The sequence below is a fragment of the Leopardus geoffroyi genome, chromosome A2, assembly GCF_018350155.1.
Source record: "Leopardus geoffroyi isolate Oge1 chromosome A2, O.geoffroyi_Oge1_pat1.0, whole genome shotgun sequence".
Taxonomy (NCBI): domain Eukaryota; kingdom Metazoa; phylum Chordata; class Mammalia; order Carnivora; family Felidae; genus Leopardus; species Leopardus geoffroyi.
In genome coordinates, this window is record NC_059331.1 from 73,720,227 (window position 1) to 73,738,618 (window position 18,392).

The 18,392-nt window shown below is 38.4% G+C and overlaps 1 protein-coding gene across 1 annotated transcript in view; it reads right to left on the reverse strand.

Moving 5' to 3' along the window:
* Nucleotides 1–18,392, reverse strand: part of SUGCT (succinyl-CoA:glutarate-CoA transferase) — a 758,154-nt gene that overhangs the window by 99,794 nt on the left and 639,968 nt on the right. Inside the window, exon 13 of the mRNA XM_045494357.1 lies at nt 3,410–3,473. Within this exon, the coding sequence (XP_045350313.1) occupies nt 3,410–3,473 (64 nt within the window). The remainder of the gene's footprint in view (nt 1–3,409; nt 3,474–18,392) is intronic.

The following is an 18,392-nucleotide window of genomic DNA, read 5'->3' on the forward strand; positions in this document are numbered from 1 at the left end:
GTGGGGCAGAGCTGAGCCCATGTTATAGTGAGGAGCCACGCTTGGCCAGACCTGCACCCAAAAGCAAAGTCACCCAGGCAAGTCCAGCTTGGCTACCCCCTACCTGGTCTACGTGTGTGGAATAAATAAATGCTTATGTTTGAATGGAACTGAGATTTTTGTGGTTATTTGTTACACAGCATTATCATCACAGTAGCTAAGTGATACACTTATAAATTAAAAGGAGCAAAAAGGGGGGCACCTGGGTGGCACAGTCAGTTAAGTGTCCATCTTCTGCTCAGGTCATGATCTCACGGTTCATGAATTCAGCCCCACATGGGGCTCAGTGCTGACAGCTCAAAGCCTGGAGCCTGCTTCAGATTCTGTGCCTCCCTCTTTCTCTGACCCTCCCCTGCTTGTGCTCTCTCTCTTCCTCTCTCTCTCTCTCTCAAAAAATAAACATTAAAAAATAATAAATAAATAAAAATTATAAATAAAATAAAATGAGCAAAAAGGGTATGTTTTTTCCTTAGGAATCTAAAAAAAATATTTCTCTCTCCCCAAGATTGATGTTCATTCATTTGCCAGGAAAGCCAACAAATTCACATCTGATTGATTGAGAGAGTGCCAGAACCAATAACTTCATTGTAGGTTGACCACTGACTTACTTTTCTCCCTCCTATACCAACAACTATAATTAACTTTCAAATGTTTACCCTTTCCTCCCATGTATTGAGGATATTAATGACTATGACCTCATCTGTAAACTTGTAGAATAAAGTTTCATCAGAGGTTCTTGAATGTTCTTTAGATCCCATGGTTCCAAGCAGGTGTTTGGAGGAGACAGCCTGATGGAAGCCGTGGAAGAAAGCTTAACAGTTAGAGTGCTAACCTCTCAACCAGCAGAACTCTGCTTTAATATATTTTAGATATTGAGGTTTCACTTGGAACTCAGTTCCACTGTTTTAAAAATTAAAATTAAAAACTGCTGGATAGGGGCACTTAGGTGCTTCAGTCAATTAAGTGTCAGACTCTTGATTTCAGCTCAGGTCATTATCTCACAGTTCATGAGATCAAGCCCCCTGTCAGGCTCTGTGATGATAGTGTGGAACTGCTTGGGATTCTGTCTCTCCCTCTTTCTCTGCTGCACCCCCCCCACACAAGATAAATAAGTAAGTAAGCATTTAAAAAGTAAAAATAAAAAAATAAAAAATATTAGCGAAAATATTTTTTAAGATCTCCTCACACTGAAAACACTGTGATTAAATTTTTTGACCACTCCCACTCTTCACTGCTATTGCCATGACCCTAACTTAAGACAGAAGTCCCGTAACAACTTCCGAACGTGACTGCCTGCTTTTAGTTATAAATTGTGCCATTTCACTCCCCTGCATCAAATTAGAGTAAAACCACATCTGGCGGGGTGTCCCGGCTCTGCCTCTCTCTGCAGTCTGACTTCCCACCCCTTACCTCACCTTTCTTATTGGCTTAAAATACACTCTGCTCTTTCCCAACTCAGAGTCTTCTCACATGCTGGTCCCTCTGCTTGGAATACTGTTCCCCTACTCTTCAAATGTCAACTTCTTATTATCCTTCAATTCTCCATTGATACGTGACCAGGCTTTCTCTGATCACTCAAACTAATGTAAGTCCCATCTGCCTCCATTATTCTCTACGACAACACATGTTCTGTCCTTTTTTTTTTTTTTTTTTTTTTTTTTTTTTTGCACTTATCATGACTTAACCCTTATCAGAACATTTGTTGGTTGCTTTTATTACCTGACTCTCCATTGAGTTTCAGCTCCATGTGGTCAGGTCTGGTTTATTTTTACATTCCCAGGACCCAAAGCATTGCCCATGGAATGTGTATATGGAGTATGCTCAATAATATGAGTCAATAAGTGACTGTCTTAGCTTTTATGATAATTCTTTTATTTTTCCTCCACCACCTGTCTACACCTCATAGCATTTCCCTGTTCACATGTGGTTCCAGTCTCTGACATGCTTACACCTGCTCTCTCTCTCTCTTAGTTACCGTCCTTAATTCCCAGACAGTGGTCCTTATACTCTTGTACATAAGAATTTTCTCTTTCAACTTACTTTATCATCCCACTTTCCTCTTCTTTTCCTTCTTGCACCAATGGTCATGATCTGATCTGTTCTGGGACTTTGTTATCAAGCTGATCCTGAATCTTGAAATTAGATTATAGCTACATAATACCTAACAATAGCAGTTATTCAATAAGTGCCATCTGATACCTAGAGAAGTAAATACTCTATGCTATTTATTTTGAGAGAGAGAGAGAGATAGCGAGTGAGCATGGGGGAGGGGCAGAGACGGGGGACAGAGGATCCAAAGCAGGCTCTGTGCTGACAGCAGAGAGTCTGATGTGAGGCTGGAACTTAACAAACTGGGAGATCATGACCTGAGCCAAAGTTGGACACTTAACTGACTGAACCTCCCAGGCACCCCTCTATGCTGTTTTGACTCAGGTGAGTGAGGGGTTTGGGGAATGCCCAAATTTCAAGCAAGGTAACCAGCACTGAGTTTCAAGTAAACAATGACCAAAGTTGTATCCTAACTAATTTCATTATCCTCTGTCAGAAGAAAAGACAAAAATAAGTGTTTGGTTTATATATAGTCTATAAAAGAGGGACCCGAGGAACAAGAACATGGCGTGTTTTCCCAGCAGTGCCCCAAGTAGAGACAACTGAGCTGAGGAACAGTAACATTATGGTTGTTAGAGAAGTGAGATTTGTCGGGGTAGCAAGCTGGTCATGAGCTCTCACTACAGTTTGGATGCTCTGAGGCTTCTGGCTGCTGGAAAGAGAACGGTCTCCCGGAAGTGAAAAAGTTGGCATTTTGGCTTGGACCAAAATGTCTTAGTGAGTTTGTTTGGTATGAGTCAGCTTAGAAAAATTCAATGTATTTTGAGTTAAGTGAAAATATTTTGTTTCCTTATCTACAAAGCTGAGATCCTCACCGTAAATCATAGTTCAGGGAAAAAAATGTCCTGGTCTGAGCAGCCACTAGCCTTCCCTGGATGCCAGTTCCATTGTGCCTGGCTTACCTTCCCATTCACCTATGAACCATGTGTAATTTCAGAATAGTTGCCACATCTATTGTTGTCTATCTTTGGCAGTTACATGGTGTAGTTTTGTGAGCACGTGATTACATAAAATGGAGTCAGATAATATGAGCAATTTTGGTTACCAGGGCAATCAGATATTCGTTAAAACGAAGACACAAGTCCGTAGCCTAGGTATATGTGCTTGTGGGTATGATTCTAAGGTTTCCCTTTAATCCAAATGAAGAAGTTGGGTAATGTCTTGACAAACTGTTTGGGGAATCACCAGCTACCTGCAGGGATCAGCACAGGGAATAATTAATGAAGGAAGGTATTGAGGAAAATAACCAAAGTTTTCAAACCTGGGACTGAGATCTTCCCCACAGTCGGATGCTTCATCTCCATAATGAGGCCATTGTGTAACACCTTCAAATGTAAAAACAGACAGAAAACTAAATTACAAAATAAAATTACTTAATCTCAAGGAGTTTGAAAAGCCCCCTATTTGGCCCACCAAAGAAACATTGCAAAACACAGAATTTTCAAGTTTGGAATTTTAATTTGAAAGTAAATATTTGAAACAAAAATGTTTCCATCTTATATTAAACCAAGTGATGCCAAAAAGATTTAGAAGACACTACATTTTTTTTTACAAAGTCTTCCCACTCTTAAAAATGCTATTTGCTCCTAAATATACAGTATGATTTTCCCCTTTTCATCTGTGTTTGATCCTCTAAATACTGAACCTCTGCCTCTTCTGGCATTTCTTCATCATAGGCCATGGCCAAAGTCAACTGCAGAAGGACAGAATGGGAGGAAGAACCAGGACCAGGAACAGAGGAGCCCATGGGGATGGTACATGAGCTCCTAGCAATTTATTCAGTGGAAGGTGTGGGAGTCAGTCCAGTTTGAAAGGTGAATCAGAATAACCAGAAGGCTCAGTGACTGCTGGAAGTGGACATATTCAGAGCTGCTGTGACCAGTAATAGGCAGGGCCAGCTGACCGGGAGCCCAGAGTGGACTCATGTCAGAGGCTTGAGCTGGAGATTGGAACCAGAGACGTTTTGGGTGGTAATAAGACCATTATTATAAGCCAAGATCTCAGAACTGGGAGTCAGTGGGGAGCTGGCAGGGAGGAAACTGAGCAAACAAAACAAAACATAGACCCTGTCCTGAAGGGCTGGTTAGGTTCCCATGTACTAGGACCATGATAGGTATTTGGTGGTCCAAATAGCTTGGACCTCCAAGCTAGGTAGGTCCTGGCCTACCTAGACTTGGCCTCAGGTTCAGACTCAAGGCCAATTACTAGGACAGGGACATTCTATTAGGGACACAGCAGAAGAAATGTGACTTGATGTTGAATTGCTTGACTATTGGAAAAGAGCTACCTACATCCTCAGCTTTCATTTTTCCTATGGGGTGGGCAGGAACACAGAATCTGCCAGGGATCAAGTGCCCTCATAGGTAAAGGATGAGACAAGGGCATGGAACTAGATTCTAGACTACAAAAGTTGAATTCTGGGAGGCAAAACGTTTGGTCATACACAAATGAAAATTCTACAAAGTTGTTTTCCTTTGTTTAATTGTTTTTAATAACTCCTGTCTCAAAGAACCCCAAAATTCAATTTACTATTACTATTACTGACTGTTCAGTGAAACATATATGGGTGACTCAGATATGAATTGTGCTTTATCTGTACTATCTACCAAATGGAGAGCTTCTCTCTTCCTGTTTTGTACATGGATCTAAAGGGCAAGGGTTTCAGTGGCACAGTAAACTTGCAGACCATGATTTCATGCTAACATCCCCCAAAGCAGCAGTTGTAATGGCTCTATAGCATTTTGAGCTTCAGGTAAAAGCAAGATTTGCATATCCATATCCTTATCCTAGTCTTTTCCCAGAGTTAAAAGAGCATGGAATAAATAAACTAATAAAAATGTAAAACTCAGGGAAAGAGGTCACATTTCTTAGGCTCTCTCCATTTCCGGTGAGCTTTTTGGTCACATTGCAGAATAACCCACCAATAAGACAACCCTATAGGTGACATTTTAAGGTTAGAAGTAGAACTCTGCTGTGTCTAAATATTCTGGCTTCCACTGATTTCTTTGGGAATGGTCACCACCTTTGGGGTGATGCTCTTTAAACAACCGTGTCAACCTCCCTCAGTTAGGGTGATGCCACACCATATGGAGATCCTTTCTAGGGATGCCTTGCCTCTCTTTTGGAATCACCAGCTTTGCACCCAAGAGCTGGCCAGAGAAAATTCTTGCCAGTGTTAGAACTGAGCTATAATTTAACTCTGGTGTGGCTCGTTCTCAGCACCCGCCCAGCACAGCCTCCTCCTGTGTGGGGGTGGGGGCTAAATGCCAAGGCGAGGTGCTAAATCTCAGTTCTACTGAGGACAGGAACAAAAATACCAAGCTAAATTTCACTCGAAACAATTATCTGCACACTGAATCATTCTTCTCTTCTCGTATCTGTTGCCCTCGTGACTACCTCTTTGTAATAACACTGCAATGCTACTCACAGAAGACAAAAGTGAGTGTTCTCGGCTAAATATAACTTAACTGATATTGTTGAAATTAATTAACGCTGAATTTTAATCATGTAGGAAACGTTAAGTGTCAAACGTGAAAGGGTAGTTGGTAAAGGTCAAGGGACATATGTCACAGATCTGCAAAGCAAAAGCTAGCAGTTGATTGAAGTTTTTCATGGAAGCAGCTTAAAGAATGTGCTTCCTTCGCCTCTACCCTCATTACGGTCTGTGTATGATATTCCCAACATGAAACTTTGAAATTCAGCCTTACCAGTTCCTTTGCATTGAAAGTCCTTCAGTTTTAAGCAGAAATATAAATTCTTCTCATGTTTGGCTCAGGAAGGTTAACTGCGGTTTTTCATCTGCTACGGCATTTGTACAATTATGAAATAAATGGGCTAGCCTGAGCCCCCATCTTCAGAAAGATCTGACCTATTCCACTGCTTGGTTGCTATCCCCCTTTTTAGGTAAAGTTTGGAGTCAATACAATTCCATAGGCTTTCTTCTGCGAATCAGGTCAGATTATCTCGGGGAACAATCGAGGCCGTGGCACTGCTGTCCCTGGAAACCCTGCCTAATGACTCGGAATCTTGGAAAACTCTCCAGCCTTGTTTGTGGGGCAAGTCCTGCTCTGCTTAGTAACATATTCGAGAACCTCAGAACGCAGGCAGGCTGTCTGAATTTTAGCATAAATCTCTCCTGCTGCACTTCAAGCGTATTGTCTCTCCCTAACTTCACTGGAAACGGAGGACCTGGCGCTTACTAACATTTGTAGAACGCTTCTTTGGGAACGGTTACTAAATGTTCCCCGTTCCTTTTTCTCACCCAGCCTCATCACCACAGCCTCTATTACCTCAACCTAGAAATTCAGATTTAAAGTGTTTCATTTTCATGGGGCACCTGGGTGGCTCAGTCGGTTAAGCATCCGACTTCGGCTCAGGTCATGATCCCTCAGTTTGTGAGTTCAAACCCCCCTCCCACTCCCCATTGGGAGTCACCACTCTGTGTCACCACTCTGTGCTGACAGAGACTGGAGCCTGCTTCAGATTCGGTGTCTCCCCCTCTCTGCACCTCCCATGATCATCCTCCGTCTCTCTGTCTCTCAATAATAAATAAATGTTTAAAAAATTTTTTTAAATATAAAACATTTCATTTTCTGACCACTAACAATGGAATGGGGGAACCTCAGCTTTAGGGACCTCCAATACCATTTTCTCTCAAGGAAATGTCACGCGTGGAGCCTCAGTCTGGCCATCCAGGGCACCTGGGGGTACCTATTTCATTATTTTTGAATGAGGCAAGGAAGCTTCCCTAGAACTTTATAGTAGATTTCATCCTTTTTCACTTATTTTATCCTCCCTAGATCTTTCATGGTTGGGTAGCTCTTCTAAATATCATTTCTTTTCCTTATAATTGCAAAAGCCTATTCCTGACAAGAATAGAATTGTAGAGAGTGTACTAACCTCTTTAGCAAAGAATCGGGCCTATTTAAAATAAGGTCTTTCTTTCTTCTTCAAGAGTTTCAGAGATTGACAGGCTAATGACAGAGTCAAATGGTAATGTATTAATGATGGGGGGAAGGGGGGGAGTAAAATGTATACCTTGAAGTGAAATACGAGTGTAAGTTAAAGTAAGAAAGTCTTTTGATAAAGTCCTATGGCAGGAATGGCAGAACAAGTCTGTGATATAGCACTAACAGGAAAACAATGTAAAAAATAAAAAATCAATTCCCCCCTATCTAGGTGGTGAAAACCTCTAAGAAAAGCAAGAGATCTAGGTCAAGAGTAGAACTAACAAGGCATATTCAGATGAAAAGAGACTGACAGAATGGCGGCATTAAATGACATACACAAACGATATGTGTAAAGACCATATTAAAAATCAATATGATACCGTCCATGACATTAACAGTGATGCTCAACAGAGAACGGACGATGAATAGAGACATGGCCAGTCATTCAGTTTAACAAACATCATAGAGCACCCATGTACTGAATGATAGCAAGGGGTTGGCAGTAAAAAGATGAATGAACTTGCATTCAAAGTGCCTATAATTAGAAGACAGGGTTGGGAATAAGAGACTTGAGCCGATTTTTATAACAGTTTAAGCTTCAAATGAAGGAGCAAAATCTAATAAGTAACAAGTAAGTAACTTTATCTACCTTGGAACGAAGCTAGAGGACATAGATCAAGGAGTTCAGTGGAGGTCACAACACAAAGATAATACAGAGATAAAACATTAGGTTAACAATTGCAAGGATATATATAATTACAGAAGCTATTGCTCAACAATACTCTTAAGGGTCAGTCATTGTGTTAGAAGGGAAAGAGTTGTCTCCATTTAATCCTCTCCTGAACTAAACCCCGTAGGAATTACTCTCATCTGCATTTCTACTGATAAAGTGATGGAAGCCTAGAAAGGTTGAGAACTTGCCCAAGGTTTCACAGCTAATAAATGGTTGACTTTGGATGATAATTAAGGTGCCTCTGACCCTAAACACTTTGCCAGTTGGAGACTTAGTAAGAGAAAGAAAAAAAAAAAAAAGACCAGCATAATTTGATTTACCATTAAAATAACTATTCTGTAAAATAAATTAGTCAATTCACTGGGGCAAGAAAATCAGCCCAACGGATTGCTTGGCACCATATAGCCCAATTAGTTAATAAACTGAATGCTCCCTTGTAGCTAGCCAAGGCTACCACAGATACAAAGGCCGTGAAAGAGGAAGGATTTTGGCCCCAGCATAGCTCAGATTTTGAAGGGGACAGACCCAGGGAGTGACCTTGGGCAAGGCACTTAAGTACTCTGAGGATCAGAACCCTCCTCAGTAAAAAGGTGGCAATAATATCTGTTTCCCCAGAGTCTGTAAGGATTAAGTGAGAGATGGGCGCAAAACTGTGAGCACAGGGCCTGGGACACAGTGAACTCAAAATTCATGGCATCTATTCATCATTATCCGAGATCAACATAAATTGAATGAACAAAGTAGCAAGTGCCTCCTTTTGGTTTCATTTCTTTATGGAGGGGGGGCAGGATTGGAGGCTGTTGTCTCTTTTAAGCTTTTAACAACTCCCTAGATTTCTCTAGACATGAAAATGTTACTGGGTCCCCAAAATATATTTATTTTTAAGAATTCAGTTATCAAGTTCCCGTGTTGCCTTGCTGCAATTTCCTCAGTTTCCTAAAGCTTTCCAAATATCTTGCATCTGCCTTAGTTATCTTGCCCACGTCTGAAGGCACTGCAGAGGCCATGCTGAGGAGCTATGCGAGGACCATGGTCATTAACAGTGAAGAGAGCCAAAAAGGGTGATGTGGGAATTCAGCAGAAACAGTGGATACGCGCATTATACGTGGGAAGTGAATCTACCACACTTGAACACAAGAATCATAGCATGCTTCTTTACGGGGAAAACTCAGAAAACCATTTCCAAAATATGCACTAATATCTTAGAAAGCAAAAAAGCACTGGAGTGAACTAATTTATTGCATTGTCCACTCAGTCATTGCTTTAACTTCATAGGAAAACAGCAAAGACTAATATTTGAAAAGTTACATAACTGAAGGTCTAACACACAACTAATATGTTAAAAGTTAATTCAACTATTTTGAAAACCAAAAAAATGCAAAAATAACACATAATTAATGGAAAATAATGAACAAGTAAACTTTTCCTTGATAATGGAGGTCAGATTTAAGTGATGACATTTTTGTTTTTCTTATTTCTTTTGAAACAATTGGCTGCAACCAAACTTACTATGGTGCTAATGCACACGACTGAGCTTCTGTTCCTCTTTTTTCTAATTAAAAACATGAATATTTGTTATTCAAAGAGGTATTATAACATATACATATAGTTTAGTGAGTACTAATAAAAACTTAAGAATGTTTACATCTCAGGGGCACCAGGGTGGCTCAGTCAGTTAAGCATCTGACTTCAGCTCACGTCATGATCTTGTGGTTCATGGGTTTGAGCCTCGCATCAGGCTCTGTGCTGAGAGCTTGGAGCCTGATTAGGATTCAGTGTCTCCCTCTCTCTCTGCCCCTCCCGGGCTCACACTCTGTCTGTCTCTCTCTCTCTATCAAAAATAAACAAACATTTTTTAAAAATTAAAAAATAAAAATGAAAAAAAGAATGTTTACAACTCCAAGTTTGCCCCAATCCCTCCCTCTTCTGTCCCCAAATAATCACTCTGCTGGTTTTTTTCCTTCCTTTTTTTTTCCATCTTTGTATCCCATATGTTTATATCTCTAAGGATTCAGTGCCTGTTTTCACCCATTTGTAAGATTTATAGCAATGAAATTGTGTATATATCTTCTTCTCTGATTTGCTTTTTCTCTTTAACATTGTTTTCGCGACTCACCCATTGGAAGTATGTGGCTGAGGGCCAATGATGGCCATTAATGTAACTTATGTCATTATAGAAATACATCATAATGTATTAATTCACTCTGTTCTTACACTGTTTCCAGTTATTTTACTACAACAAACACTGCTGTCATACACATCTCTTCATGCAACAGTTGCTCTAGGGCACATGCCTAGGGCTCAAAGACTGACATAGGGTACATGTATCTTTCATGTTAGGCGAATTATTTTTCTCAATGATTTACCAAAAATTCCCACCAGTAGTGAATATTTGTATTTGTTTCACAATGATAGCAAAACTTGATATTATCAGTGTTTTTAAGGCTTTGCCAATCAATCACTTTGAAATAGTATCTTACTGAAGCTGTAACTTGTATTTCCTTGATTACTAAGGAGACTGAATATATTTTCCCTGCTTATTATTTTCTCTTCAATGAATGTGTGTTCAAGTCATTTGCATTTTTTTCTATTGGCTTAATTAACTTTTCTTATTGATTCATGAGTTCTTTGTGTCTTCTGGTTATGAATCCTTCACTCGAACATAAATTGAAAATATTATGGCTTTATTTCTCACTCATTTTGTGGTATTTTGATGAACAGAAGTTTTTAATTTCAGCATTCTTGAATTTATTTTTTTCCGTTTATGTTCTGTATCTTTTATGACATATTTAAAGAATTCTTCCCTACCCTAGATGACGCAAATAGTCTCCTAAATTTTCCTATAAAAATGTTAGGCATTGCTCATTTATAATAAAAGTTCACGGCAAGTCAAGGATTGAGAGGAATTACCTTAGCTTGATAAAGACTGTCTACAAAAATCCTAAAGATAACATCATAGTTAATGGTAAGAAACTGAAAGCTTTTGCTCTAATATTGAGAGCAAGGCAAGGATGTTTGTTGCCACCATTCTTATTCAGCATATGACTAGAAGTCCTAGCCATGGAAATAAATCTAGAAAAAAGGCATGATCTGCATAAAGGCATACAGATTTTAAGGGGAAAAAATAATGGAATAAATACTGAATATAAAAGGAAGAAATATAAAAAGAAATATAATAAAAAGAAGAAGAAGAAAAGAAAGAAATCACACAGATGACATGACTGTGTGCATAGAAAATTCCCATGAATATACAAAAATACTCCTGGAACTAATAAATGAGTTCTTCAAGGTCAGGGCAAAAGGTCAGCACGCAAAAAGCAATCACATTTCTATATCCCATCGATGACATGAGGAAACCAAAATGGAAAACACAATGCCAATGACAATTGCTAAAAATAAATGAAATGCTTAGACAGAAATGTAACAAAATAGGTATGGACTCTGTATGCTAGAAATTACAAAATTTTCGTGAGAGAAATCAAAGACTGCCTAAATAAATGGAGATGCATATCATGTTCTTGGATTTGAAGACTCGACATAGTAAAGATGTCAATTCTCCTCAAATTTATCTATGGGTTTAATGCAATTCTTACCAAAATCCCAGCAAAGATTTTTTTGTATATTTTAAAAAGCTTATAAAAAAATTTATATGGAAAGACACAGACCTTAGAATAGCTTAAACAACCTTGAAAATAAGAATTAAATGAGAGAGAATTAGTCTACCTGATATTGAGGTATACTAGATAGATGCTATATAGTATACAGCGACTTAGAAACTATGGTAATGGAACAGAATAGAGAACTCAGAAATATATCCACTCGAACATGCCCAAATAATTCTGGCAAAGGTGCAAAAACAATGGAGGAATGACAACCCTTTAAATAAATAGTCCTGGAACAATCAGCAGAAAAACGAAAAATCTCAACCTAAATCTCATTCCTTATTCAAAAATTAACTTAAATGGATCATGGGCTTCAGTGTATAATTTAAAACTCTAAAATCTTAGGAAAAATCTTTGATGTTGCTCTGCAAAGATCATGTTAAAGGGATGGAAATTAAAGCTACAAAATGAGAGAGATATTTAAAGCAGTATATTGGGCAAATGACTAGTATTGTGTGTGTGTGTGTGTGTGTGTGTGTGTGTGTGTGTAATTCTTATGACTTAACAGTAAAAAAAAAAATCCAAGGAGAAAATAGGCAAAAGGCATAAACAGACATTTCACCAAAGAAGATATACAGATGGCAAATAAGCACATGAGAAGATGTTCAATATCATTAACCGTGAAGGAGATGCAAGTTAAAAGCATAATGAGAGGAGCACCTGAGTGGCTCAGTAAGTTGCACATCCAACTTTGGCTCAGGTCATGGTCCCACAGTTCGTGAGTTTGAGCCCTGTGTCGGGCTCTGTGCTCATAGCTCGGAGCCTGGGGCCTGCTTCAGATTCTGTGTCTCCTCCTCTCTCTGCCCCTCCCCCACTCTTGCTCTGTCTCTCTCTCTCAAAGATAAATAAACATTAAAAAATTTTTTAAAAAGCATAATGAGATAATACCAATGGCTGAAGTTTTAAAAAGGTACATTAAATATTGGTAAGCAGAAAATGAATCATGCATACATTTCTGAGGAGAATGTCAAATGGTACAGCCACTTTAGAAAACAGTTGGACAGTTTCCTTAAAAAAACTAGACCTATAGCTACATACAACCTAGACGCTGCACTCCTCAGCATTTATCCCAGGTAAATGAAAAGTTATGCTCATACAAAAACCTGCACATGAACGGTCATAGCACCTTTATTTGTAATAGCCCAAAACTGAGAACAACACAGATGTCCTTCAACCGATGGGTCACTAAGCCAACTGTGGTACATCCATGTTGTGGAATACTCCTAAGCAATAAAAAGGAACAAGCTATCGATTCACCCAACAGCCTGGATGCATCTTGATGGAATTGAGCTGAGTGTAAAAAGCCAATCCTCCAAAGATTACATAGTATATGATTCCATTTACATAGCATTGTTGAAGTGATGAAATTCCAGAAGCAGACAACAGAATAGCAGTAGAAGATGCAAGAGAGATGGCAGTCGAGGAGAGCTGAGTGTGTGTGGCTGTAAAGGGCAGTAGGATTGATTTTGAGATGGAGCTGTCTGTATCTTGACTGTATCGATGTTACTATCCTGGCTGTGATACCGTGAGATAGTCTGGCAAGATGTTATCATTGGGGAGCGGGACAAAGGGTACCCGGGGTTTCTGTACTATTTCTTATGACTGCATGAAAATCTATCATTACCTCAGAATAAAGTTTTATCAATTTTTTTTAACTTTGGTTTTCCGTATTTTGCTTTTTGAGAAACTGGAATTGAATTTTGCATATGATGTAAAAAGGGATTCAATTTCATTTGTCCCCCTAGAAAACTTCTGAGCAGTCGGTCCCTCCTTTCCTCATGAATCTGCAATAGCAGTTATGCTGTCGATCATTTCCATACACGTTGGGGTTGTTCCTGGGCTCTTTGTTCTGTCCTACGGGTACAGTTGTCTACCCCATGGCCAATACCACACTGACCGGATCACTGTCTTTCATCCTAAGTATCAGTGTTTCATTTGGCATGATCCCCACCACACCCCTGCCTTCAGGGATTCGTGGGATTTGTGGGATTGTCGTCAGGGATTCGTGGCCCTTTGCTCATCTCTGTAAATTTTAAAGGCAACCTGTCAGGTGCCAGGAAAACCCTACTGGGAAGAAATAACCTCATTATAATATTATCTTACTACCTATTAAAAATTTACTTTAATAATTTCAGTTTATTTAGGTAATTTTTAATATGTTTTATAAAGTGTTAGCATTTTCATAAAGGCTTTGAGCAATTTTTCATTACATTTATGCCTTATAAAAGCAGTCCATTTTAGCTGCTATAGTAAAATGGATTCTTTTTAAAAAATAAAACTTGCTGTTTATTGCTAGCATATAGAAATGAGATTTACTTTAACATTTTGACATCACATCTGGCAAACTCTCTTATTAATAACTGATTGGTAGATGCTATTGGTTTTCTGTAAAATGAATGATATCATCTCAGAATAAATACAGTTTTGTTTTTCCTTTCCAAATCTTATACCTTTCATTTTGTTTTCTTATATTATATTATTGGCTAGGAATACCAATACATTGATAGTGTTAGCAGATAACATTTTTATTTTGTTCTCAATTTTAAAGGAAATGTGCATAATGTTTCATCATTATGTTTATATCAAAGCATTGTAGGGACACTGTATTAGGCTAAAGAATCTATTCCTAGTTTGTTGAGAACTTTTACCATAGATATTGGCTTAATTCCTTTTATCCATTTATTAAGATCACATAATTTTTCTATTTATGGTAACATAGATAACATAAATTTTATCCATTTATGGTAACATAGATGTTACCAAATTCCTTTTATCCATTTATTAAGATCACATAATTTTTCTCCATTTATCTGTCTACATAATTTTCTAATGCTGAACCAATCTGACATTTCAAGAAAAATTAATTTTGGAGTTTTGTTTGCTAATGTTTTGTTTAATATTTTCTTGAATCTATTTCATAAATGAGAATGATCTGTAATTGTCCTTGTATTGCTCTTGCTGAGTCTTAGTAACAAGATTAATCTTTCCTTCATAAGGTGAGCTAGAGTAAACCTTCTTTTCCTATTTTCTGAAAGCATTTCTGTAATATTGGAATATCAGTTCCTTCGTATCTGATGGAAATTCACCTACAAACTATCTGGAACTGGTGTTTTGTGAGTGAGAAGATTTTCCATTATCAATTTACTCTTTTAATCAATATAGGGCATTTAAGGGACACCTGGGTGGCTCAGTCGGTTAAGTGTCCAACTTAGGCTCAGGTCATGATCTCACGGCCGTGGGTTTGAGCCCCACGTCGGGCTCTGTGCTGACAGCTCAGAGCCTAGAGCCTGCTTCGGATTCTGTGTCTCCCTCCTGCTCATGCTCTCTCTCTGTCTCTCTCTCTCTCAAAAATAAATAAACATTGAAAAAATTTTTAAAAATATATATATAGGGCATTTAAGATTTTTCTTTCTTAAGTACGTTTCAATAATGCATATTTTCTAGGAATTTTACAACTCCAATTTACTCAAATTTACTATCTTAAAATTGTTCATCACTTATACAATTTTAGAATTATTGTATCTTTTTGGCGAATTGAAATTTTTACGAATGTGTGGCAACTTCTATAGTAACACGTTTTAAAGTCTGCTAACATCACTGAAGTTACAATGAGCTTAATTTTGGTTTGTTGTGTCTTCATATACCATTTTGTGCCTTGTAATCAACCTAAGTTTTACGTTTTAGGTGTATCTCTTGAAAATGGAAAATCACAGGACTTAGCAAGTCTTTTATCTGGAGGATTTAGTGCATTTACATGAATCGGGATAATTAATAGGTTTGAATTCATTTCTGGCATCTTATTTAGGGCTTTCTTGTTGTCCCACTTATGAAAAAAAAAATCTCATCTTGCCTTGTTTGAAATTGGTTGCTATTGTTTTCCTACACTGAATGTTTTCCACGTTTACTAGTTTGGAAGTTACACATCTACGCCTTTCTTTCCCCTGCAAATTTTAACATGCATATTTAACTTAAAAAAATAGAAATTTCATTAATACCTATCCAGTTATCCCCATGCCAATTTATATTCCAGATGGTCCCAAACTGTCTCCATTGCCCGTATTCACAGTGTCTAATTTTTTTCACTGTGCCCCTAGGCAAATAGAAGAATCTTTTGTTTTGGTTATTAACTAATTTTGTTTTGTTCATTAAATAACTAGGTCAAAACAACTTATCATGTATTTGGATCCTAATAACTTAGGAGCTATTTGAAAAAGCAGACATGAACTGAAAGAAAAAATAATAATTTTATTTCATCCTTAAATAACCACAGTTATTGTCTCGTAGCACATGTGCACTTGTGAGGCACTGCACAACTTCTCAAATCTTGGAATAAAATTATGTACTTCCGCCATTATTTCTTGTTGGATATTTATCTTCTCTTGGTATTCGCTTTGTTTTTCCATAGAAACATCCATATGAAAACTTGGTTTCATACAGATAAGATGTAATCGAAAGGAACATAGTGAACTCACTGTTGAAACCGTGAACTGCCTTGAGCTAGCATTCCATGCTGCCTCCAACAGATGTTCCTGTGTCTTCCTAGAAAATGTTAATAACTTCTGTTTCCCCTGCGTATTCACTAGGATGCTGTGGGTGCCTCAGTACATAGTTTGGGAACAGTTATATGTTCTTGTTGGCAACATTTGGGTTCTCTTTTTTAAAATAAAAAATGAGGCAATATCAATCTTTTTTTCAAAGTCAAGGGTTTTTAGCTTACTACACGTTTACCATATTTTTGGCTCACTTTTTTCTTTTTTATTGTAGACCTTCCTTCAGTGCTTATATTCCCTTTTTCTATGAGATGTTCTTTTTTTTTTAATGTTGATTTTTGAGAGAGAGAGAGAGAGAAAGAGAGAGAGAGGAGACAGACAGAAGGAGGGAGAGCACGAGCAGGGGAAGGGCAGAGAGAGAGGGAGACAGAGGATCTGAAGTGGGCTCTGTGACAGAGCCCGATGCGGGCTCGAACTCACGAAACTTGAGATCATGATCTGAGCCAAAATCTGACACAACTGACTGAGCTACCCAGGCGCCAAGATGTTCTTTAGAATTTCCTTAGTCATTTGTTCATAGTAAATCCTCTTCAGTTTTACTTTTTGTTTGTTTCTTTTTTCTTCTTTTTTTTAATCTTCTTTGTTTTTATCTTAGAAGTTACTTCATTTTTACCTCATTCTGAATGATAGCTATACTGATTATACGTTTCTAAGCTGATAGTTATTTTCTGTTTGGCACACTGAGGCTATTCTTCCATAGTCTAGTGATTTTCATTGCTGCTTTTAAGAAGTCAGCTACAGGCTGAATGGCCATTCCTGTGTAGGTAACCTGACTGATTAAACATCCTCTCTATGTTTTTGATTTTCTACCATTAGGCTAAGACTCACTTTTTATTTAAGTTTTGTGATTTTTATGTAATCTATTTTGCCTTCAGTAAGCTGAGGACTTATGTCTTCACAAGCTCTGGAAACATTCCGAACCATGTTCAAGTATTGCCTCTACCAATTCTCTCTGGCTTCTCCTGGAGCCCCAGTTAGATATATCTTAGACATATATTTGCCCTGCATTGAACTCGATCACTCTACGTGTCTCTGCATCTCGTACATGTGCTTCATCCAAAGATGATTTGCACTGGTTTCTTCCAGGCCAGTGCTCAGGGGCACCACCAAAATGGGACCACGTTAAATTAAATTTTGTGCTTGTATATTTTGGGACCCCAGTAGAATTACTTCCTGCTCTCTATGCAGACCAGTAGGTTTGTGGCTAAAAAACATTCATGGGAGATTTTCTCTTTATATCTTTCCTGCAGGAGCCAAAGTCCAGACAGGCCAGAATAACAACCATTTCCTTCTTCTTTCAATGCAGGGTTTTACATTTATTTGTTTTGCTTTGTTTTTTTCCCAAGTTCACCCACAGACAATGCTGACTTTTGGATGTCCGAGGTTTATTCAGAAGTCCAATCTCCCAGCTAGCATGTGCTTTAGGATTTTTGTTCTGTCTCCATGTGTTATGGCCCCTCCAGTCCAAGTTCTAAGCCAACAGATATTAGCCAGTATTGGTCCAATGTATGCTTCTCTGCATGCATGTTTTCTAGTGATTTCTGTACCAGCAGGATTTCTCAGGTCACAGGATTTCTCAGGTCCTCCACATTGACAGAGACAGAGGTCCTTCACTGTCGTCATCCATGCTCTGGATGTCATTGTGTGCGATGCCTCTGGATGTCTTCTCTAAGCTTCAGGATTCAAGCTTAATTGGGTGCTCCAACTTTCCCAGGAATAATTATCCCAGGGAAGAAGAAAAATAATAACTATTAAATGGAAGAGGAAATACAATAGCATCCAGTTAAATATAAAGATGATTTATGAATTTTAAAGTCAGGATATTAGGACTTATATCTTTAACTCAGTCCTCCTTGGCAGTGGGGCCTTTAAGGAAATTATCCCAGAACCAATTGCTATGAACTTTGGTGGAGGTTAAGAAAACATTTGTTCCCCTCCAGCCCGTGAAAGGAACCATTCCAAAAGGCGGTCATCAGGGTGGTTATGTGTGCTGTCTTCATGTAACAAGAACCAAATAATTCCTTTGTTCTTAGGAATCTCCCAATTTCCCAGTGGGAAAACTGAGTTTTGATTAGTTATGAGGACAGGTCAGGAGGTTTTAAGTATGTCATCTTTCTTCCTGGACACTCCTTCCTGGACACTTCAGTGTCCACTTCCCAGACACTGAAGATATTAGGCAACGATTCAGGAGCTCAGTCTAAGATGCATAACCCAATCTAATTTATTTAATGAACCCTTTTTGATTGTTTTCAGAAGCTATGGAAATAATCATATTTCTTATTAATATTCATTTATTGGTCAAGAAATCCTCACTTAGGGGCGCCTGGATGGCTCAGTTGGGTAAGTGTCT